The 24,909-nt window shown below is 37.7% G+C and overlaps 1 protein-coding gene across 2 annotated transcripts; it reads right to left on the bottom strand.

Moving 5' to 3' along the window:
- Positions 1 to 2,703: 2,703 nt before the first annotated feature.
- Positions 2,704 to 23,613, bottom strand: MINAR2 (membrane integral NOTCH2 associated receptor 2). Of its 2 annotated transcripts, XM_032851269.1 has the most exons (4): positions 23,551 to 23,613; positions 18,628 to 18,804; positions 5,912 to 6,139; positions 2,704 to 2,894 (listed from the first exon to the last, which is right to left on the bottom strand). In XM_032851269.1, exons 2-4 carry the CDS (start codon positions 18,790 to 18,792, stop codon positions 2,715 to 2,717), a joined length of 573 nt encoding a protein of 190 aa, XP_032707160.1. In that variant the 5' UTR covers positions 18,793 to 18,804; positions 23,551 to 23,613; the 3' UTR covers positions 2,704 to 2,714. The 2 variants fall into 2 exon arrangements, with proteins under 2 accessions (XP_032707160.1, XP_032707158.1); XM_032851267.1 differs by lacking the exon at positions 23,551 to 23,613 and having other exon boundaries at positions 18,628 to 18,988.
- Between the last annotated feature and the right edge of the window lie 1,296 nt (positions 23,614 to 24,909).

The raw sequence follows: 24,909 nt of genomic DNA, 5'->3' as shown, positions 1-24,909 counted from the left end.
CTCTTCTTGCAAGATGAGCGGGAACCAAAATAAGTGGTTGCAAGAAGGGAGGCAGGAGCCCCTGGCCACGTGACCACACTCATTCTAATCACAGCAGCTGTCAGCCCCTCACCTGAAAAGCATCTCGGGTAGAATGCATTTTCAGGGGCTAACGGCAGGCGGTAAACTTCACCACCAGATGGCAGGAGAGCACTCTGTATAAAAAGAACTGCCATGGGCACTTTTTCTTTATTTTCCACCCACTGAACTCTCCACTAGGTGGCAGCAACATGAATATAATTGGAATAGCCATTAATGGGTTATGTAAAAAACAATTTCAATTCTCTTAAATCTGCGAGCAGCACTTTAAAAAAGTATCCACCTTTGGAATGTTTTTCTCTAGGAAATTACCAGACTCTTTGCTTTTACGGCTCCAACACACTTACCTAATATCCAAAAGCAAAACAAAGCACAACAAAACAAAACAACAGAACAAAACTTTTTGGGCGCTGCACCTTTGAAAGAGCCTGGGAAAGAATATGCTTTGACACCATTATTGTTGAAGAATTAGTGGAGCCCAGACTTTCTTACCCCAATTTAGAAAAGAAATCAGTGATTAAAAGAGTCACTTTTTTGAAGATAATAATATATATCATTTATTGGCTACCTATAGTGTGCCAAGGATTGTATTTAAATACTTTAAAAACATTGATTCACTGAATCTGGATCAGAGGTTTTTTTCAAAAGCCCAGATTTGAACTTGAGCCTGCTTAGGGCCGTCACCTCCGTATTTTCCATGACCTTATTGTGCTTTTTCTGCTAGAGCCATTTTCAAAACCCATACTGAAGGAGAGGTTGGAAAGGCTTTCACAGTATGATTTTGAGTGCACACGGGGATGTATTCACTCAGCTTATGACTTTCCCTTTCGTGTAGATGTATAACATTATTCCAATGAGGGATAATAATATATTTTGATCCTACAGTTAGACTGAAGGCGAAAAGTGAAGGTTGGTTTGGGAGCAATAGCAAAGTAATAAACACATTCATGCTGAAACATAAATAAGTGTTAGCATCATGGAAGAGAGCAGAGGAGGACTGGAGAGAACAGGGGGTTCCCAGGTGCTTGACTAGGCAGAAGAGAAAGGTAAGGCGGTGGGGGACAGGGCACCAGGAGATGAGGGGGGCAGATTGGCACACTTATGTGGTTATCCCCGTGGAGTGAGTGCCCTTACAGAGTCTTACCTGTATGTGGCCCCAGAGAGCTGGGTGTAACCTCGTGCAGCACAAATGATTTCCATGAGGAGCAGGGACCTGAGTATAGTTTGAATCCCTTAGAGGCAAATGCTGGGCACTCAAGCTTTGAAAATAGAGTTAATACCAAGCGGTTGTCTGCCAGGCATCCACAATGAGTGGGTCTGCCCTCGGGAGTCCCCAGGACCTTCATCTCTCCTTAATTCAGTTCTATATTGGGCTAAAACCTATTACAGATGAGAGGAGGAACAAGAAGTTAAACTCTACAAATATGGCTAAGACAATTGTGCACGATGAATTTCTTGTATCGTAAAGCTGCACTTTTGTGTTCTTTTTTTCAAGTATCTTTAAGAGAGGTAGAATGATGCGGTAATCCCAAAGGCTGACTAATGGGAAGAAGAGGAAGTTCCTTTTCCACTTTATGCACTAAACTGTCTGGGGGATGGGGGAGTCAGGGTCCGGTGTTCTAGAACAAAGAGAAGGCAGGTGACTTGATTCTCCATCTGTGACCAACATCACATCCCTAGCTATCGCGGCAGGCAATGGCAGGTGGCCTCAGGGTGCCAATAAGCTTAGCACATATTTGTAGCAAGAACCATCCTCATCTAGGCAACTGTGTACTAGGAGCCCCATGTTGTTCTTACCTGTCTCTTACTTAGCCTTTAGACGAGTCCTACCAGGGAGCTGATTCTATCCTTTCTCAGAAACAGTAACTTGCTCAGGGTCCAACAGTTAGCAAAAGACACAGTTAGGATTCAGATGCTACTCCCTTAGCTGTTTTTCCTGTGCTTTTCTAGGGCCTTTTCTGAGACCATATGGGTGGTGATACATACTTCCTGAGAGCCACCAGGGCTCACACTAGCCAACGTGGATCAATCAGTAAGTCCAACTGGCTGTAAATGTAATTAATTATAGAACGAGGGCCCGTTCCAGTTTAGGTGTACTGAAATTGCTACATCAAACGGAGGCATTTATAAAGCAATCCTGAGAAAATGAGAATCGGTTTGAATAAAGCCCCCAACACACCTTTCCTGGCTTAAATCGGAATAAGAGCAGATAAAACAGCATGAACTCAGCCCAACAGTCAGCACAACCAGTTTCCATCTGCACACCTGGGGCAGCCAAAAAAATGCTTTGCTCAACTTTCTTAGGGACCATGGCGGGAGGGACAGGGCACAGAGGTCTGCCGACAATTGTTGGTGCTGTTTTGTTCTCTATCCTGTATTTCATTTTGGTTGTTATAGCGGCTTTTCTGTGATTTTGATCCCCAGAATTCCTGGTCACCCCAGAATTCCTACCAAGGTTTCTAGAACAAAACAGAGAAAGCCAGCATATCTCAGGTAACATTTGCCTTCTGCAAGACAATGACACTTAGCTGAACATTCCATAGTACATTCATACCACGTGAGCGTGTTTTTCTGCAAATGTTTATTTAGAAAGATTTTTAAGAAATTTCAAGCCACTGTATCTGCGGCAGTTTTCTTTAGGTGAAAAATGTGCAAACAGTCACTATGAAAACCAAGATGCAGGCAACAAGGAACAAAATCAGACCTATACGACAGTATTTTGAATGCTTTTCTTGTTCCTCTTCCTTTTTCAATAAGGTATCAAAACCAGGTGTGTACATGTCTCCCAACCAAAACCGCAGGTCATTAGGATTTTCCTAAAAAGAAAACAAAAATTACGTAGGAGAATAGGATCAATCAGTAACCAGTGTTACAGACTTACTGACACTGCAGAACTGCTGATTTTTCATCAGCAACGGCTTGCAGCTGAGGTGCCCACCCTCTCTCTGCCTCTCTAGTCTCAGTGAACTTTAAGCCAGCTTTGGGGGTCAGTAGCACCCTGCTAGGTGCAAAACGGGCACACACACAGGGAGCTGGGCAAATGCTGGTGATGGCAAAATAATTCCTCCACCGTGCTGCTACCATTTCAATTTCCTGGTCTTAAAAAGCTAGTGAAATAAAATTTGGATGGGCTATGCAGAAGGATAGATAATCTTGCAATCCTTGTCTGCTTGACTTGTATCCTTCACATACTTTGTGTCCTCATCAAAGTCAAGTCTAATGCCTACAATCCTTAGGAAGAACTTCCGTAATTCCAGACTCCTCTTACATTCTGCTCCTAATTAGACCTGGTAACTAAATGTGGGGCTTCTTTTCTCCTTTCTTATTTATAATTTAGAAAAATGTTATTGGCCAAAGGCACTTGGAGGTTTTACAGCCCGTAAGAGGTGAAAAAATTTCAGAAAATAAGTTAGGGGCTCTGTCTGCTGGTTATGAGATGCACAGGAATGGTGAGGAAAGAAGTTGAATTTATCAAGTATAGAAAGAAATTCTAATGAAAACTAAAGCTATGACTTTCAGAAGCATCCCTCAAAAGAGTGCTCATGAGGTCTGCAAAGGCTTTGAGGGAAACTCTATGTGTGGCAGATGGGTGGGGAGGGGACAGTCCCCAGGTTCAGTGAAGCAATGCACCCATCATATCTATATTTGCTCTTCTGCAACAGAGCTCATGGAATTTGCCAACAGAAATATTACTCATTGCCAATGATGTTCAATCTCCTTAGCCTACATCCAAACACTTTTTAAGTGTTTTTGAGCCTTATTTTCCTGTTATTCTATTAGTTAAATTGTAGTGACAATGACACTGCACTATTTATTGTTCTGACAATCTCTCTTACTTTCTGGAATTTGTGCTTTTTTTCTTGCTACTCCAGACGGGAGAGTCTCCCCGCTCATGCCAACCATCCATATCTTTTGGAATTCTATGCATCCTTCCAGGCCAGCATAAATTAACTTTTTTCGTGATGTCTTTTTATAATCCAGTGTGATTTTGTCCTCCTTTTAAGTCTGCACAGCCCTTTCTATTATTATTACAACATTATCCTCTTCTTTTATTTTGTTCTATAATTATGGTTTTGTTACTCTGGTCAGTTAGATGAACTTTTTGATGCAGGTACAGTAATACTCATCTTCATAACCCTTTTGCCATTCAGGTAAACAATAAAGAGTAGAGATGAGCCTCTGTCACATGGTCAAGAAATATTTATGAAATAGAATAATACATGCTTTCCTAATTGTAGAAAGTGACTTTTTAAGCAATCTAAGTGTCCATCAAAAGATGAATGGATAAAGATGTGATATATAATGAGATATTATTCAGCCATAAAAAGAAATGAAATCTTGCCATTGACAAAGACATGGATGGAGCTAGAGAGTAATTTAATGCTAAGCAAAATAAGTCAGAGAAAGACAAATACCATATGATTCCACTCATGTGGAAATGAGCAAAGGAAAGAAAGCAAAGGAGCAAAGGAAAGAGAGAGAGAGAGAGAGAGAGAAAGAGCGAGAGGGAGAGAGAGAGAGAGAGAAGCCAAGAAACAGACTCTTAACTAACTATAGAGAGAACAGAGGGAAGGGGGCTGGGGAATGTGAAAGCCAGATAGATTAAGGAGCACCCTTTTCATGATGAGCCCTGGGTGAATTGTTGAATCACTATATTGTGCACCTGAAACTAATACAACACTGTACTTTAACCACATTGGAATTAAAATAAAAACTTAATTAAAAAAAAAAAAGAAAGAAAAAGAAAAAAAAAAAACCTAACTAATTTCTTAGAGGACCTGACCTTCAGACTCGTGATAAGAACAAAACAAAACAAAACCAAAAAAACCCCACAAGATTACTGTTGCTATGGGGGAGCATCTGTTATGGAAACTTCTTTGGAAAAGAGGCTACATTAAGGAGAAGATATATTCAATCTACTAGAAGATTAAAAAGCCTCAAAGACTCTGGACAAGATATTTCAAGAGTGCACATTCGGGATATTTAAAAATATCAGATTTTAAGGGGACACAATATTGTGTCCCTTGCGACAGAAAAAACTCTTCAGGTGCTTAACGTATGGGACTCAGAGCAGATACACCTTAAATGAAGTGTATGTGGAAAAAGTCAGGCCTCCCTGACCTCAGGGCAGGCAGAGGCAAGCCAAAGCTGGGGAGGAATCTGGTCCACTCAGAAAACAGAGGGCCATTCTCCTTGCTTTGCAGGTATTTCTAGATCTTCTATGTGATAGATGACACCAGGGGGAAAAAAAGAAAACAAAGGAAAACTGAAGTTGGGTTTAAGCTGGGTGAATGAGTTCATTGCATACTTTTGCTGTGTTGAAATGTTTTTGTTTTGTTTTGTTACTGAGACACAGGAAAACGTCCAAAATGTAAATCTGTAATCTTAAATCACTGAGTGGGCTTGGAATACCATGACCCTTGATGAGAACTGCTTTGCCCCATGCCTAAGAGCATCGAATAGTTTTGAATCAATGTAGGTGAGGGAATTCTTGAGTCTTCATGAAATAAATGGTCACAAAACTAGGGGAAAACATAATAATCTGGTAAATCAATTTTCAAAAACCTTTAACCTTCTAGGTAAATCTTTCTGTGTCACATCATTTCTTTCTCTCTACACCAGAGAGATGCCAGTAATTGCTGACATAGTAAAACTAAGAACAAATCCATAGGAGAGAGAAAGGGATTCCAGGAGCCAAAAGGACAACTCTAGAGATCTGGGTCTAGTGAAGAGTGCTTGTCACCTTAATACTCAAGTTTTTTTTTTTTTTTTAAAGGAATATTTGACAGAACTTCTTCATCAGTTGAAGGAAGTGATTCTTTGGTTTGAGTACCTTCAGATGCCCAGAAAGGTTTGTGTGCAGGGAATGCCTGTCATATTCCTCAACCGTCCACGAGGGATGCTTTTTTCTTTCTTCCATGGCTTCCTCCAAACTTAGGTCACCATAGAGTGGGTTATTCTTCAGAACTGATGACAAGGATGGTGGGGGATGGTCCACAGCAGCAATGCCCTCTGGCCCGGATCTCCTCATTCGCTGAGCAGGAATGGTCTTCTTTTCTCTCTGTTAGGAGACACAGTGACAAGTCTTCTCTTACCAATGGGCCATGGGCAGCAGAGGATGAAATGCGAAATAATGGCCCCTGAAAATCTGCTGATTCTGCCTGGAAACCCAACAGATGAGGATAATGAATGAGGAAAGGATCCTAGGATCTAGTCTGACCTAGAATCCCGCCATTAATTGAGTGTTTTTCTTTGCATGTGATCTTGTTCAGCTTCAGTGATCATTCATTCAAATGCTCTTTTATAACTACAGAGAAAGAACATTGTTCTTTAATTCAAATAGCAGAATTCTGAACAAAGCCAGTTTTTTTCCAGCTCACTTGCATTGAGATTTAATGACATTTTACTTCTATTTGTGCATTGCATGACTGATAAAAATAATATTTAATGTTGCTGTATTAATCCAGCAAAGTCAAGATTAAAAGGCATTTTATAGATATGCCTTGGCTTTCACAAAAACTCTCTCGGGACTCCTATTTCAGACAGCTTGGAGGACAGAACAGCATCGTACTCCTTTATGTGTCTACACACCAGCAGGCTAGTAGATGGCTCTAATATTGACTTTCAGATTTTTAAAATCTTTTTTTACTGAAGCCAAATTTACATGTAGAAAAGTACACACACATATATATAGCTCAATAAGAAAGAGGACATTACCGGCATACATCCTGTTCCCTTCCAAAACCCTTTCCCTCTCCCTGCCCAAGGGCAACCAGTATCTCAAATTTAACAGCGTAGGGTAGTTGTGTTTTTCCTGTGTCTGATTTGACCTTCAGGGTTTTATTTTGGTTGTTTTTGTTTGTTTGTTTTTGTTTTTGTGACTATAAAATTACTATGGAAGTAGAAAAATCTAGCTTTAAAATGTGTTCATAGGCTGAATAAAATTAAGAAGAAACAAAAACCTTATAGATTAATGCCTCAGTTATCATGGGGCATCAAGGGAAAGAATTCCACATAAGTTAATTTTCAGAAAACAGACTTAACCCTAATGGTGACACATTTCATGAATTTACAGCAATTTTTCAACACATGTTTCAATAATATTCAATAATATTCAATGCACGTGCTTCAATTAATATTCCTCTGAGTCATATTTATGAACATCAAGACACTGATTTGCTCAGCTCATAATGGGGTATATAGGTCACATTAAATATGTATTTAAGTAAGCTAGGTTGTGAACTAATACTACATACAGTTTCCTTCTGAAATGGTTGATAAACCAAAAAAAAAAAAAAAAAGCATCTAGATAAAACCATTCACATTCTCTTTGACCTTAGGTTTCCCTAATTTTCTTAACCTATTTTTTACATACTTAGAGGTCAAGTTGGAGATCTTCTCTGAATTTATTAGGTTGGTGGTCTGCTTAAAATCAATTTATATTCTTCAATACTGCAATTTGCAATGAAATAATACATCATCTTGACCTAGCATTTGTCTTTAAGATGGATAGCCTCATAAAAATGTTTCTGAATTGAGAAAAAACAATTTGATATGAAATTTGGATCATTTCAGCTTAGCATAATTCTGACCCAAGGTTTTTCTTCAAGGCTAGACATCTTTGATCATCTTTGAGAGGGATAATTCTTCAGACATTGACAAATTTGCTTTGTCAGTTTTCTTGCCTGCTAGACCATTCCTTGAGCTTCTTAAATAAGAAAGCTCTATAAATGAGGAAAATACAGTTTTGGGGGTCAGGAAAAAAATAACAGAATCTATTAGAATGTATAAAGACTTTGAAAAACTAAAAGGTATAAGATAACAAAATAATTTTAATAACTAATAATTCAGAGCTATAGTCTAAAAAGAATATTCAAGCCCTTAATTCTAAACCACATTGTTGAAAGTCTGAGTTTATCCTACTATATGATGCCATTTATGTTTTGTGTTGCATGACAATTTCATGTCTGAAGGACATGTGAAGAGAAAATTAATAGAATATCTTTGCTAAGGATCTGATGACAGGATAAGAAACAAGCTTCATTTATATTTTGGTAATATTTTTCAAATACCTTAAGAAAGAAAAAAAGCATGTACTTGAGTCTAACTCTTGATACGACATTCTGGATAGATCACATTTACCAAAGAAAAACTAAAAAAAAAATTCTATTATTTTAGTCATATAAACTCTAAAATAACTTGTATTTTAAAATATTTAAGGAAAGTAACACTTTAAAGTTTACCTAGACTTTTCTGTGTTCACTGTTACCTTGTCCATTTATCTTTAATATCTTTTAGTCATTATTTATGTCATTTACATACAAGTAAACTATCATTCAGTAAAAGGAGTGAATTAGAATGCATATTGAGACAAACAAAAATTTAGACTACAGAATTAACAAGCCAATAAAGAAAAAACCTCTAAAAAAATGTACTTCAGGAAAAAAAAAACTTAATAATAAAAGTAAAGATTAATATGCAAAAAGAAATGCTGAGCAAAAGAAAAGAAAAGAAACAAGAAAATTGATAAATCTTATTTATCTTAGATAAATCTATCTAACCAAGTATGGATTTTATGGTAAAATAGAGATAATAATTACTAATTTGTGAGTTTTTAAATAAGGGACAATTAAATCACTGGACTGTAAAATTGACAGAGATATTTTTGATTAGAACATTTTAAGAAATCATATCAAAGTATAGAAATTTTACTAAAAATAGAGAAAGAATATATAGTTTCTAAATCAGTAAAACAATAGAAAAAAATAAAGGAAACTTGATCTTAAGACAATAAAACTAGAAGCAAAGAATAGGGGGAACCTCGGGAAAACAGAAAAATTTTAGAAATCATCATGTTAAATGTAAATAGACTAAACCTTCTATTTTAATGACAGAGATTGTCAGATGAGATTTTTAAAATTCAATTATGTAATATTTACAAGAAGAATACCTAAAATATAAGCTCTCAAAGAATGAGAATGAAAGAACATGAGAAGATATACTGGCAAATAGAGAGAAATGAGAGCTCTGTATTGTGGTGATTGGTTAGATGCTTATGAATTTCATTCTCCCTTCCTGAGCATAAAGGATGACTGGTTTTCCCAGTCTGGCTTGAAGTTACAATGGGGCCAGCTCTTTCCTAGTTGATGATGTATGGATAAAAGTAACAGAAACCACCATGGAACCTGGTCCCTGAAATGTCCCATAGTGTTTTAGGCTCACTTTCCTCATTTCCATTTTTGTGTCACTATGAAGCAAGGGTTCTGTGATGGCAGAACTACAGGATGAAAGAACTTGATGCTCAGGGTTACTTCTTGGAAAAGAGCTGCTCCTAAAATCCACTTGCCTTTGTCAGACTTTTCATGAGCAAGCAATTTATTTTATTTTGGAGTGCCTGGTGTGGCTCAGTCAATTAAGTGTCCAACTCTTGATTTTGGCTCAGGTCATGAACTCAGGGTCCTGGGATTGAGCCCAGCGTCAGACTGTGAGCCCAGCAGGGAGTGTGCTTAAAGATTCTCTCTCTCCCTCTGCCCCTCCCACTGCATGCACACACTCTCTCTAATAAATAAATGGATCTTTAAAAAAATATTTTGTTTTCAATTAGTGATATTTTATGAGGATATGTGCCATCACAGCATAGCCTGCCTTATCCTCTCTAATACAAAAAGTAGTATATCTTAAAATTCCAAATATGGGATGAAAAAATCATGAGCAGCTGGAATGGTGGTTATTAATATCTTATAAGGAAAAAAAAATTGGCATACATGTCATCTGTCATATTTGGGAACCCAATCACCTGTAGCTCTAGAAGAGATTCTTATAAATAATCAGAACATTTACATATATATAATGACATTACAATTATCAGAACATTAATATGATACAAGAAAGAGATGAGATTAGAGATTAGAGAAAGAACCAGACAGTAGGAAAAAAGAAATGAAAGAGAGTAGAGAGGACCTAGAAATTCAATGCCTACTATCTTCCTACTGTTGAAAATCTAGTTGTAGACCCCAACACTAAAACACAGAATTAATTAAAAAAAAGAAAGCATTGAGCAAAATATGCCTATTGCAATTTCTCAATCAAATAAAGTGACTCAAGAAAAGGATCACGTTAGGCTGTGCTTTCATAACTCTTATCCTTGAGAGATTCTACGTGGTTGTCACTGACCCTAAAAATACAGAAATGGAGGCAAAAAACCAAGGTATTAAAGCCTATTGGAGAGTTATGCCTTCAAAGAACTTTGGGTGTGTTCACTAACATAAAAAATTGACTGTAAGTAGTCAGTCAGGTCAGATAAGATTACATTAATAAATAATTTCCTAAATTCTGTAAGAAATATATGACCAAAGAAATCACATGCCTATACCTAAAAGCTTTTGAATGTTTAGAATTAACCACAAAACAAAACAAAAGAAAGCAGTGATAATAATCCTAGATTTCTAAATTTCCTTGAGTGGGAGTAAACTTTGAAGCCTCTTCTTGAAGAAGGGTCTACTTCTGATGTGGCAAAAGAGAACAGTGAACAAGGGGATGCTTCCTAGAGGGTGGAATCAAGGACTATATAGAACAGTGCCTCAGAAGTTATTCTAAAAAGCAGAACTGTGGCCTAATCAATTGTCCACACCTTCAAGAAAGGAGTCCACATAAACTATTCCCATGAGACCTCAGAATTACTTTGGAAGAATGACTCCCATGTTTCTATTTTATTTATTGATCTATTTATTTTATCTATTATTTATTAAAGGTTTTATTTATTTGTTTTTGTGTGTGAGAGAGAGAGAGCTGACAAGTGTGGGGGGAGGGACAGAAGGAGAAACAGACTCCCTGCTGAGCAGGGAGCCCAACATGGGACTTGATCCTAGGACCCTGGAATCATGTTCTGAGCCAAAGGCAGACACTTAACTGACTGAACCACCCAGGAGCCTGTGACTGCCATGCCTTTAATTTTTCCCATTCAGAAAGGAAGACTTTATAGATACAAAATAAATATTTATATATAATATATAATAATATTATTATAATCATATATTTATATAATATAAAATATATATTTATAAGTATACAAATTTATGTAACTATACATCATATATTTACATAATATGTAAATTATATAAACATGTATTATATTAATATATAATATACATATATATATATATATATATATACACACACATCTCTATATATACAATGTAAATGTGTTTAAAAGAATGATAAACTGTGGCAGAGCCTGGCTAGCAAATCCAGTTCTTCTTTATAGGCATGGGACAGTCCATGGATTAGGATTTAGGACTGGATTGGGACATATCCCAACTCAGGGTTGACCCCTGAAATCCCTGAAAGATTCTTGGATTACTCTCTTTCCAGTAGACAGGTCCAACAGAGATTCTGATATAGTAGACCCTCAAGAAGGAACAGTCTGGATTCAACTTAGAGGTCAGGCCCCTATGACATCCATTTCCCCCACATCAGACCTTGTGTGAGAAATACATTCCATTGTGTTGTCACTAAAACTTTGAGTAGATTTGTATCCACAATGTAACTTCAGCTACCACTAACAATGTATATATAAGAGACCCTTAATCTTAGGAAACAAATTGAGTGTTGCTGGGGAGTGGGGGACAAGGGATAGGTTTGCTGGGTTATGGACACTGGGGAGGGTATGTGCTATGGTGAGTGCTATGAATTGTGTAAGACTGATGATTCACAAACCTGTACCCCTGGGGCAAATAATACATGATATGTTAATTAAAAAAGGATATAGGTATATCCTTTGCTAATTAAAAAAGGATATATATATATATATATATGGCAGACAAAATAGATTTTAGATAAAAGACTTTGTTAGATACAGAGGATTGCTATGAAATGAATAAAAGTAGGTATCATTAGTAAAATATAATAATTCTAAACTTATATGCATCTAATAGTCTCAATCTTTGTAAGGCAAAACTGGAGATAATTACAAGGAGAAGTTTATACATATTATTTTTACCAAGCAGACAAAACAATTACTAAAGATAAAAAGGATTTGAGCAATAAAATTAAGTTTGATTAAGTCATATATACCGACATCTTTACTAAACAATTGAAAACATTAATTTTTAACATATACACTGCATATTTACAAAAATTGATGTGCTAGACTCTAAAGTAAATTTCAAAGACTCAGTATTATATGAATCATGCTGTTTGAACACAATCAACTTAGAAATTTATGTATCAATATCAAAAAGTTAAAGTATGACATATTGTAGAAAACTAAAACACACACTTTAAAGAAGCAATAATGGAAATTAAGAATGTAGAACAGAATGAAAATGAAAAATGCCACATTTGTAAAATTGTTGGCTGGAGCTGAAATGGTATTTTGAGAGACTACAATAGAAATATATGTTTGCATGACAAAAGCAGATTGAGAAAATTAATGAGGTAATAAGAGACAATGAAGATAGAAGTAGGGAAAATTGCCCTGTATGTTAACTGCAATTTAAATAAAAATTTAAAAAACATAGAAATCAATACATGGTACAAAAGAAAAAACAAATACACAATGAAGCGGATGAATGATGTTGAAAGCTATTTCTCTGGAAGGGCTAGAAAGACAGAAAACACTTCTGGCAATGCTGCTCAGAAAAAAAAAGACAGACATCCACAGGGCTAGAAATGTAAAGGAAACATGAGTAAAGAATAGCAGAGGGGTGCCTGGGTGGCTCAGTGGGTTAAGCCTCTGTCTTTGGCTCAGTGTCCTAGGATAGAGCCCCATATCGGGCTCTCTGCTCAGCAGGGAGCCTGCTTCCTCTCTCTCTCTGCCTGCCTCTCTGCCTACTTGTGATCTCTGACTGTCAGATAAATAAATAAAAAATATTAAAAAGAAAAAGAATAGCAGAGATTAAGAAATGTAACACATGGATAATGAGAGGAATTTTGAGAGGAATTTGAAAACTTTACATGCAACTGGGCAGTTTCCCACATAGCTTAGGAAACTTAAAGAAAAACAGAAAATATTAATAAACCTGTAATCATTTTACTATGGAATCAGTAGTTTTAAATCTATCCCAACTGCACAAAAATCGAAAAATACCAGGCCAAGTGAATATTGCCATCAACTTCTACCAGATAGTCTTGAAAATGAATCATTCCTATTATTGTCAAACCCTTCTAGAAAATGGGAAAACAAAGTAAACACTCCTTAGTTCACTTTGTGAGGTTAGTATAAACTCCAGACAAAGGCAGTAAGTAAAAGAAAAGGTAATTTATCATAGGCCAATTTCTCCTATAAGCATAATGCAAAAATCATGAATAAACTATTGCTAAATAGAATCCTACAATATGTATAAATTATACATACCAGGACAAGAAATATTTATACCAGGAAAGAATTTGTACCTAGAGGGTGATTTAAAAAATTAGAAGATTAATAAAATTCACCACATAAGGAAAAAAAAGTAGGATTTTGCAATACAGATTCTGAAAAAGATTTTGAAAACATGCAAACATTTTTAAAGTACACTTTCTTAGCAAACTAGAAATAGCAAGGAATCTTTAAAAATGAATTAAGAGAATCTGCCCAAAACAATTTACCAAATAGTTTACCAAGGTACAGTTTACCAAATAGTTGCAATATGAGAAATGTTTGTTTTAATTTCAGAATACAAGGATGCCAGTAATCACATATATTTATATGTTATTGTAGTGGAAGCCCTAAGCAATACAATAAGAACAGAAAAAGAAATAAAAAGAATAAGATTTTAAATAATGAAACAAAACAGCAGATGCCATGATTATCTATAGGGATATGTATTATCAAAATAAAACAGATTAACAGAATTTCCAGATTTAAGATCAATATGTAATAACTACATAGTCTCTAATAATCAGTGGCATACATTAGTAACAATTTATTATTAAATATTATTTAAAATGCTCTAGTCTTAAGAGCACAAAGCTTTATCAATATTTAGATATAAACCTAATGAACTTTATGAAAACTTCTATACGGAGAATTATAAGACATTGTCGAAAGGCCATAGGAAGTACTGAAGAAATGAAAAAGAAGCATCATCTTTATGGATTGGGAGAATCAAGATCATAAAGATTACCATTTTCCCCCAATTTTATCTGTACATGCAATGAAATTGCTTTCATAATCATAATGCAAATATGGCATTTTATTTATCTATTACTTGTGTCAGTACAAACAAATTTGTGGTCCCCAATGACTACAGTAATTCTGTTTCTGAAGTACTAGAATAGCTATCTTTATAAAACACAGATTGGATTGTGTGATCCTCTTGCTTAAAAATTTTACCAGGCCCTCAAAATTTTCAGGATAAAATTTAAAATCTCAGAAAACAAATCCCAAGCTTTTGTGGTCTGACCCAGGCCTCTCTTGAATTTTGTTTCCTGCCTTCCTCTCCACCTACCCAGGACTCTGGAGTCCCACACAAGCTTTTGTAACACTGACGGTGTCCTTCATAAAGGCTTCAGTGCCAGAGGCATTTGGGTCTGGTCTGAGAACAGTACGGTGGGACAGTTTTGGTGTTGTTTCTGGCCGCACACTGTCTAAGGCTAAATTCCAGACCCCACTGGAGATTTTTTAAACTGCATAAATTTAGACTAACTTGATATATCATGTTCTGATATTTGCACGTAAACCCCTGAGCAACACGGGTATCCCTTCAGTCTACTTCCTAGATAATAATTTAAGTGCCTCAAAGGTTCTATAGCATTTCCCCAAATATAAGATTAAAAATGGGAGAGTATTCTGTATGCAGGGCTGTTCTTTTCAGAATAGTAAGTGGAGGATTAGGAATAGAGACATTTTTAGAGAAGGCACGATGGATCTCATGGACCTGTACAGAGCCAGATTGCTAAAATGTACAATTATAGCCTTCAAAACAAAAACAACAACCAAAAAACAAACAAAAACAAAAGAAAACACAGCCCAAAATTACCCCAAAGAAAAAAACTGAGATAGAAGAGACGTTAAAATTTACAGGGAAAAGTTAGCTATTAAGACTTAAAAAAAAAAAAAAAAAAAAAGGCAAGGAAAGTTGATTGAGGAATAAACCCAGGAAATGACACCGTCTAGAAATCAAGGGAAGAGCAATTTCTTGTCCTTGGCCTTTTGGTCCAGCTCACAGGTTTAGCACCAAATGCTCCTGGAAACCAGGAAAAGATAAAACAAAAAGAGATTAGTCTGAAAAGATTACGAAGTCTAACTGCTAATCAAAAAAAGGGGGGGGAGACACTACAATATCTGAAAAAACGTATTTTATCACTTAAACTAAAAAAAAGGTTAGCCTTTTCCTTTTATTATCTCATTTTATACAGGGATTGGCAGAAATATTTGGAATACAATTCCAAATGCCTTCATCAGATACATGCCCCAAATTATTTTAACAACCAGAAATTTTAGATTTTGGCAAACGTTTGTTCATTGCACTGAGATGAAATTTATGGTGAAGCTTCTTTACTTCTCCAGTGAAAGAATTTAAGAAAAGTGTAAATACAGTGAGATCAAGAAATACATGCTAGTTCTCTCCCCCTGCAAACTTCGGTGACCTGTGTGTTTGCACAGCGTGGAATCCAGTGTCTAGGGCTGCTGGCAAGCATGAGAATGAGGGCTCACTTTTCTATATGCCCAGAATTGCTTCTGCATGTAAAAATGGTTGACAGAACTTCTTCTGGAAATGGAATGTGAATTTTTAAAGAAGCTTTGAGATATAAATCATGGATAGAAATATGATGCATGTACTGAGAAATTCAACTTCATATTTGGGTTATAGGATATGGGTTTTAACTGCTGAGTTACCACTAATATTGAAGGCAATGGTTGGAGGTTAAGTCCTTTGACAGTCTATGAGGTGGTCTGAAGCCCAAACACCAGGCATCTGGGTGGTGCAAGACCCCGGGATAAGCTGACACAACTCTGAAATCTGTGTGGATTTCATGTGAGTATAAAATCTACCGCTTGAGTTATGGTTTGACAGATGTATTGACTATATTCCCTAATACCATCGCCCCCCATCCGCACTATAAATTAAAAAATGCAAGTAGTATTATCTACTGTTTTTCAAAAAATCTAAGGAAAGGATAATTTCAACACAATTTGGAATACTGTCAAATAATAATACACATTTCTTAAACTTTTATAGGAAACCTTTTCTCTCAGTTGTTTTTACCTCATATTATTTATATTTGTTCTCAGTTTTAGACAGATATGTAAAATTAATATTATACTAATTTCTCAAGTAGATACATTGAGGCATAAACAAAATAAAGGTGATAATACATGTCTCTTAAAGGGGCTTACTGTGAATTTGAGGCAAGAAACCAAGTTTCTGGGGCACCTGGGTTTCTCAGTTGGTTAAGTGTCTGCCTTTGGCTCAGGTCATGATCCCAGGGTCCTGGGTTCCCTACTCCCTGGGAAGCCTGCTTCTCCTTCCCCGCCCCCTCTCCTGCTCTCTCTGTCACTTTGCCACATGTGCACTCTAATAAATAAAATCTTAAAAAGAAAAAGGAAATCAAGTTTCTCTCCCCTTTATTCAATGCTCTTCCCATTGGCTTAATGTATCCCCAACAGAATGAGGATTGTAAATTAAGAACTTTTCACAGCTGCCACCTTATGCACACCTAACACCTCAATACACCAGGTATACTCACTACAGCCACTTAAAACTTTCATATATCTTTTTATTTTAGATTTATATTTTAGCCAACAAATATACCACTCCTGAATTTTAAGTTCAGCCACAGAAAGAAGGATTACTTCTTCTAGTAGTAAATATAAATCGTACCTAGTCCTAATTTGGGTCATGCCTAACAAACTATCAGAATTTGTAAGATTTATTCCCCCCATGCATCATTTCAACAGTAAGTTGGCCTTTATTCTGTCATTTAACATTTTTTTTAAGAGTAAAAGGAAAACTAAATTTAGTAAGTTTATGTACAGTTTACACTTACCAATAACATATCTAAAGACACAAGAAGCAGATTTTTACCTTGGGTAACTACTTCAGCTCATCAGAATGTACCTATTGAAAGAGATTCCCTTTAAAAATTGGATGCATTTTATTGAGGTTTAAGAACAACATTCAACAGAGCTTTAAAATGTGAAGATTCCCATGAAGGAAATAGGTCAACTCCAGTACCAAACAAAAGACGTTAGACTGATGTGTTCCAACCTCAAAGGAATTTACTGGATACGTTTTCTTTTGACTAAACTTCATAGCCTAGGAGGGCCAAGGTTTTCTGAATTGATTTTTGAGTCATTTTGTTCCACGATATTAACAACAAGGAAGGAAAAGGAAGAATTTCACCACATTTAAGTTAAAATAGGAAAACCATAACTACAAAGGTGTGTATGGGGTTGGTAGGGAGGAGAGTTTTGAAGATTACAAAGGGGAAGGATGTGAAATACTTTACAACGGCAGTTGTCCTAACAGGCTGCCTGATGAGGGAAATAAATTAAAACCCTTATAGGTGGAGGAAACACTTACATAATCATTTGAGTGTACTTGGTTTTGAATGATCTCATGATAAAGGTCCCGAGGAGCCCACAAACACACCACAAAGGAGTCACTTTACACCAGGACTCATGAGTAGCAACTGTTTCTTAAAAGAAAACAAATTTCTGTTCAGGGAATTTGAACCACTCCAAAGGGTTTAATGACATGCAGGGGTTTGTAGGTCAGTCACATCTGTTCTGAAATGAAATGCTTCTTCCTGTTTCTAAATTGACTAACCCTTAACCCCATTAGCCCTCACATCTCAAAATAGAGATGATTCCTGTTTCATGGGCTGTCCAACAGTCAGGGCCCTTATGTTTATTCCAGCACATGGAACTCATCAGCTTTATTCTTGTTCCGTCAGCAAAGTGAAAGAAGGTGTAAAAGAAGAAAGCAACAAATAAAGTCTGCATTGGGTTTGACAGTTCTGATCATTACGTCTTGTCCACATGGGTATCTGTGGAAAAGAAGAGCATCTAAGACAATAGCCAGCACCTTTCCAAGGAGGAGAGTTCCTCCTATTTTCCTTTCCTGAAGTCATTAGATATCCATTGTTGTGCTGAGTGTTCTCTGCATGAAATGAAAGCAAGTCAGTCTAAGAGGGGCAAAAGAGAGTTCCCTGGTTGCCTCAGAGGCTGTGCCTCAGTGTGAGCGTGGGCTGCTTTGTGCGTAGAATACACCAGAAGATAGAGATATGGCTGTTCCCCAGAGTCTAATTTGCAAATGTAACAAGTGGTTTGAAAAATCCTGAAGAAAAGAAGTAAAATGAAAAGTAGGCACTAAAATGAGGACAGGCAGAAAAGCGAATGCTTAGAGGAAAATGAATGGTAGGGGGAATTCACATATTTTATAAAGTGTTAAGAGACTTTCCTGATGCTAAGGAAGAAAGACCTTTTTTATGTTGCAGGCATGAGCTGCTCCCTTGTACCATGTTCCCTACAGACTTTTTTTTTTTTTTGGTACAAATAATGAAATGGTAGCTAGGGAGAAAGAAATGAGCCCCGCCCCACGTGCTTCATTTCCCGGATTTTACCTGTGAGTACACGAGGTTTTGCCAGTGCTGCGCAGCAGGGTAATTCCCCCCCGGAAACCTCGCCAGGCTGGCTTGAAGAAGAGCTGAGCTCCTCATGAAAGACTTCACATCAAGCTGCAGGAATTTGTCAGGATGGTTGTTGTTTGGCAAAACGGAGAGATCCATGTTCCCCTTCTTCTGCGGCGGAAAACAAAGGAAGTGAGGCTGCTCTCTCCAGACTTGTCCATTATTAATGAGCCCGAGGACGCTCCAACTGGCATCTGAAACCAGGTCTCTCAGCTACACTGGGAGCCACTCTTGAAATGAAATATCAACACACAAGAACAGTACAGCATGCTGCCTTGCCTTTCACACAACACACACACACACACATACACACACACACACAAACACACCTGCATTCACGGTGCTTAAATGGGACAGATGGGGCTACACTCATCAAATTTAACAAAATGCCAAAATTCGCTATGTAGCACTAAACGTTTCTCTGTACAGCATCAGAAAGAGCAGTTCAAGAGGAACTATTCTCTGGATAAAGGAGACTGCCAACATTTCCATGTCACAGTCCATAATTGGAGACCATGAAATATCACCTGTAAGGGAGCGATTACTTAGTTTTTCTCTCTGAATGTCGCCGAGCTCACCAGCTGGCTTGGCCCTGGCCCATGCAGTCTCCCACGTGACATGCAGGATCTTGTTTCTTCTTCTGTTTGGACTCCAGAGTCTCAGGCTCCTGTGAAACCTGACCATGTTTAGGTTGTCAGCTTTGGTCTGAACTGAGAAATGGCAAGAATTTGCTATAGGGTTTGCCATAGTAATTTAGCCCCCCAATCTACTGCCTTGACCCATTCATGAGCTGAAGTTCCCCTGACTCTCTCCAGAGCTACATAATCTCCTTTGGTGTGTTTTGCTGTGCATACAGTACACTTGGAACCAGAGGGGATCATGGCTGCTGGGTTTGGATGAGGTGCTGTCCTAAGTGAACCCATCTGTGGTTCAGAGAGCCAAGGTGGGAGTGAGGCTGTGGACTGTGTATAGGGAGTAGTGATGACTTTAATGGAGATAAGCTCTCACATTTCAAGCTATTCTTTCTTGGGCAACCCATAGTTCTCATTGGGAAAGTATGGATTCCATCTAGAAGAAGAGGAAAACTTCCCACCATGAGAAGGCAAAGGATAGACATATCAGCTGTTCGAAAAAGACATAGGTTGTTTGTTACGTGTGCACCTCTGATTCAAACCCATCTGATTCAGCAGGAAGTTTTCTCTTCCAGGGGTAAATGAGGTCACATGTGGAAGGTATCAGCACCAGATTTCAGAAGAGTGCCATATAGCTTACAAGAAGCAGCAGCAGCCAGAATGTTCTCAAATCAAGCAAGGCACTAGAGAGTACTTACCTTCTTTATAGCAATAAACATGGGGGAGTTTAAAAAAAAAATCATGTCCTACTTACAGTTGGAAAACTGGATTAAACAATCAACGTTTTCTGTAATAATTATTTTTTGGACCCAAAGTCTTTCACCATCTCATAATATTTCCACACTCATACATTTGAGGGGGGGTTAACAATACCTTTCCTGGAGAAAGTAAGAGGTCCTTCCTAATGACAGTTAACAACAAAACAGTTAAATCACAAGTGCTTCAAGAATCCAGTGTATTACGAGCATGCACAAGCACTGGGTACTTTCTGGATTCTCCTGGAGGCTGCCAGAATCCATCTAATGAATAAATATTTCTCAGGCTGTTTGCTTTTCCTAAAAGATTCTTCAGGGAATAACACACATCTTCAAGAAGAACCTTACTTCTCTTTGGCTTTCTGTATTGGCAAGTGGATACAAAGAACCCAGATCCAAATATATTTGATTAGGCCTTTTCCTTAGCCAAAGTATGAGGTAGGTGAAATGAGACTTCAGTTTTCCTTAGGCATCCTTCCTTTAGATCCCTCCGCTGTGCTCTGGATGCCTGGATGCTTGTGCACGGTCTCCTTCTGTTTTTAGGTTTAGTTTCAGACTCTCCATTTTCTTTCACCATCTTCCATGTAGGTAGCATTCATGACAAACAGCTGAAAAATCAAGATTTCTTCTCTCTCTCCTGCTACCTGCCATCTCTTCCCCATCCCTGGTCTCTACCTCCAGCCTAGCCCAACCCAGCCCACTCTGTGCCTCTGGTAATGCCAGTTCTTCTGCTTGGAAACATTTCTTCCCAACTCTGGCTGTCAGCCACCTCCTCATCATCCTTCACGGGCCACTGCCGATAACTCTCTGTTCACAAAACCTTGAGGCATTTTCCCAAGTAGGTATGGTTCCCCCCTCCTTTGAAATCTTAGAGTGATTTGTTTATGCTCTTATCTTACTGTCCTTCATGATGATGTATTTCATACTTTCCTTTTATAAGCCCTACCCCAGATGATACATTACCAAAGGGCAGCCCTTTTGGATGCTTCCTGCCCCATGAGTCATGTCTGAAGACCCTCATGAAGTCTTTTGCTTGATAAATAATGATGGCGCTTGTCTTTTCCCAAAGCCCTAGGAAGGGCTCTACTCTGGTTGGAAATTGATAATCCAATTAAATTTGATTAAAAAAATGACTTAGTGCTCTTTTCCAAGCTCAGTGAAAAATAGACTATTGCCAAAAATGTTTATGACATACTCTATATTCTCTTCTGGTAGTTTATGAGGCACAAGCTCACACTGAAGGCTCTGAGAAGTTCTGCTTTGATAAGTCCAGCATTGTCCAAATTTATTTGGTCATATAACACCCATTTTATTGTTTTCCTTTTAACTCTTCAAAAAATTTACCTGAGTGTAACTGGGCATATATTGGGTCAGGGTTTCTATTTCCTTATTGTCATTAGTAACTTCAGTCTCGAGTGACAACTGTCATAAATACAAAGAGCTCTAATTGCAGGGAAATCTGGTGGAAATATGCATACCTGGGCCTTCTCAACCCTTAGCATGCAGGTAATCATTTGGTCTTTTTCTTTACAACACATTTTTATAAAAGTATCTTTTCCTCTTGGATTTGGACCCAGAATTACTCTTTTTTGAAACATGGGAATTGTAAAAATAGACTTAAATATGGTTCACTAGGCAAAATTGTCTACGTACTAATTAACCATATTTTCTTCTTTTCCTGTCCTCATTCTTTCTTTTTTCCCCCTCTTTTCTCCTACTTCCCTTCCTTGCTCACTCCCTCTCTGGTTGTACCAAGAACCAACTGAAATATCTGTAAGAATGTCCAGCTGAAAAGCCTATACAATGTCTGGATGAGCAGTTGGGGTTCATCAAATTATTGGAGAGTTTGAAAATTACTTGGATAGCTTTGACTATGAAGAAAGCCTGTGACTAGCTTATGAATCATTTTTTTTTTCTATCACCAAACATCCTCAACATTGGTGAACAAAGGAGGTGATAAGGAAAACGGAGTGCACAGAAGTTGGAGTCAGAGCCGCATCCTATTCAACTGTTTTCTTGGGCAAGTTATGGAATCTCTCTGTTTCCTCACCTATAATGTGAGGATAACAATAGTACCTTGTAAGGTTACTGTGAGGTTTTACAGGTAAAGTGGTTAACAGAATGGTTAGCATACATTAAGGGCTTAAAAAGCGTTCACAGTTATTTCGAGTGGATAAGAATATATATTTTTATTTCACTTGTCTCATAGAAAACTGAAAAAAAAAAGAGTTAAAGTCATACAGCCATCTTCAATTAAAAGGCACACTGCATTTCCCAGAATTTCCTTATTTGTGTGATTCTGTGTTAGAACTGGCCAAAAGAGGAACTTCATTGAGATTTGGACAGCAATATGAAACAGCACCCCTTAATCTGAAAGTCTTTTTGCAGTCAGGTGCAGTAAGAGACAAAGGCAAAGGGGCCTGGCAGGTTCCGACTGCCTTTGCTTTCTTTTCTTTTCTTTTTTTTTTTTTTTAAGACTTTATTTATTTATTTGACAGACAGAGATCACAAGTAGACAGAGAGGTAGGCAGAGGGAGAGGGGGAAGCAGGCTCCCTGCCGAGCAGAGAGCCCGATGCAGGACTTGATCCCAAGACTCTTGAGATCATGACCTGAGCTGAAGGCAGACTTAACCCACTGAGCCAGCCAGATGACCCTGCCTTTGCTCTCTTGAGTTCCGTGTCCATTGCTGCTTTCCAACGGTCAGTCCTGTTGACCAAGAGCAAGCTTAGATCTACTACCAGGAGTTTGGCCACATACCCACAAGGGAGGAAGCTACAGAGGCAACTGCATCCCATAGACCTCTTAACAGATTATCCCTTCTTACGTGGCTACTCTGATTGGTTGGTGGCTACTCTGATTCTCTAACTCTGCTTATGGGTCTTCACTTTCCCAGTTCCTCCTGCAGTTGTGTGAATTCAAATCCGGTGAATGATAAAACTGGGTTTTAAATTCACAGTTCAAGGTTTAAGTTGGGACCCAGAAAGCTTCTTTGACTATCTTCAAATAAAACCTTTTAAACTGTACTGCCAATGTGTCAGCATTTGTCATGTCTTCTAAATCCAAATGCAGATTCAAGTCCTAGAAGATTCAAGGGGACCAGTAGAAAGCATGACTTGTGAGGTGTTATGCACGTCAAAGGAATTGCAAGATTTCACCAATTATATTAACTGAAACCCAAAGTATATTTATATGGGGATATTTCTTAATGGTTTTGTATTAGGGCAGAAGAAATACAACACTGTATTAGTTTATGTATTTTTAAATAGGTTCACTAAGAGGAGATTCTGGATTCAAAGTGTTACTTCACGTAACTAGGGGTGACTCTAATGATGTGCCTGAAATCTAGACCCAGTGGTGATCCATGCTGAATAAAATGGAGATGCCACATCTTCCTTATTACAATGTAGTCTATAGGAAAGTATACAAATATTTAGGGAGATTGGTTTTAATATGATAGATGCTCACCTACCTGTTAAATAGGTCCCCTGAGAGGCTCCAGAGGGTTTTCCCTTCACCAAGACTTCGAACTCCCTTCACATCAGCAAAGGCTACCTTGGAATCCTTAAAGAACTTTGCAGGGGTGTTTCTCTGAAAGTCTGGAATAAGGAAATGCTGCTGCAGAACTGTGCTTCTTAAATTTAATGAGGATGGTGGAATTCCACAAGGACAGGAAATAAAGTACTGCATTTCACTATCAAAGACCATATGGGAATGGTTACCATAAAGGGCAGCAGAATCAAAGACGTAAAGGGACTGGTTTGACCTGCAAAGATTTTGGCTAATTGATTATGGAGTCCCTAAGGTTAAAACAGACGGGCAATACTACTGAAGCCTTACTTGATTTGTTTAAGTATAACATCTCTAGACTTTGTGAAAAGAGGTCTTATTTGGATCACCACATCAGGACATTGCATTTCCTTGGTCAGTCTCCATATGAGAACAGGTTCACTGACTCAGAGTCCTTGAATGAAGGGGAGGGTGGATCATTTTAAGGAAGGATCCTCCTACATTGTCCAATTTTATACTGTAAATTTACCTTCAAGTTTTCCCTGATGGGCACAATGTACTTACTGGAGGAAGGGGAAAAAAAAAATCAGACTTTTTCATGATTAATGAATCTCATCTGACACTATTCCTGGTGATCCTAAACTCCTACTGTAGCCCCGAAGACAGAGCAAGAGTGTATGGAAGTCAAATAATTTAACCAAATTTTGACTTAAATCTGTCTCATAAGGATACCAAGAGTCTCTGAAGCCCCTCACCCCCATAGTTATCTTCCTAATTCTGGAAGGCATATTTGGAATAGAAATACTTAGAAACTGACAGACTCCTGCTTACCTTGTTGGTTCCATGATCTAGAGAATGAAGACTTTTAAAATGATAATGGCACTATAGACAAAGGGCTGATATCCAAGATCTATAAAGAACTCCTCAAACTCAACACACACAAAACAGATAATCACGTCAAAAAATGGGCAGAAGATATAAACAAGACACCTTTCCAAAGAAGACATACAAATGGCTAACAGGCACATGAAAAAATGTTCATCATCATTAGCAAACAGGGTGATTCAAATCAAAACCACATTGAGATACCACCTTACACCAGTTAGAATGGCCAAAATCAAGAAGACAGTAAACAACAAGTGTTGGAAAAGATGTGGAGAAAGGGGAACCCTCTTACACTGTTGGTGGGAATGCAAGTTGGTGCAGCCAGTTTGGAAAACAGTGTGAGATTCCTTAAGAAATTAAAAATAGGGCTACCTTATGACCCTCCAATTGCACTACTGGGTATTTACAATACCATCCACTAATTTACCAAATACCT

This window comes from Lontra canadensis, unplaced genomic scaffold (genome assembly GCF_010015895.1).
Source record: "Lontra canadensis isolate GAN:19392208 unplaced genomic scaffold, GSC_riverotter_1.0 scaffold5, whole genome shotgun sequence".
In the NCBI taxonomy this organism is placed as follows: Eukaryota; Metazoa; Chordata; class Mammalia; order Carnivora; family Mustelidae; genus Lontra; species Lontra canadensis.
The sequence above is the reverse complement of the archived record's forward strand: the minus strand, read 5'-3'. Positions and strand labels throughout refer to the sequence as shown.

Coding starts and splice junctions, on each gene's coding strand:
- MINAR2 (XM_032851269.1), bottom strand. CDS start 18,792: ATGGATCTCTCCGTTTTGCCAAACAACAACCATCCTGACAAATTCCTG. Junction 6,140..18,627: donor AAAACCTCGTGTACTCACAG/GTAAAATCCGGG, acceptor GTCTCCTAACAG/AGAGAAAAGAAGACCATTCC. Junction 2,895..5,911: donor ACCTTTCTGGGCATCTGAAG/GTACTCAAACCA, acceptor TTTTCTTTTTAG/GAAAATCCTAATGACCTGCG.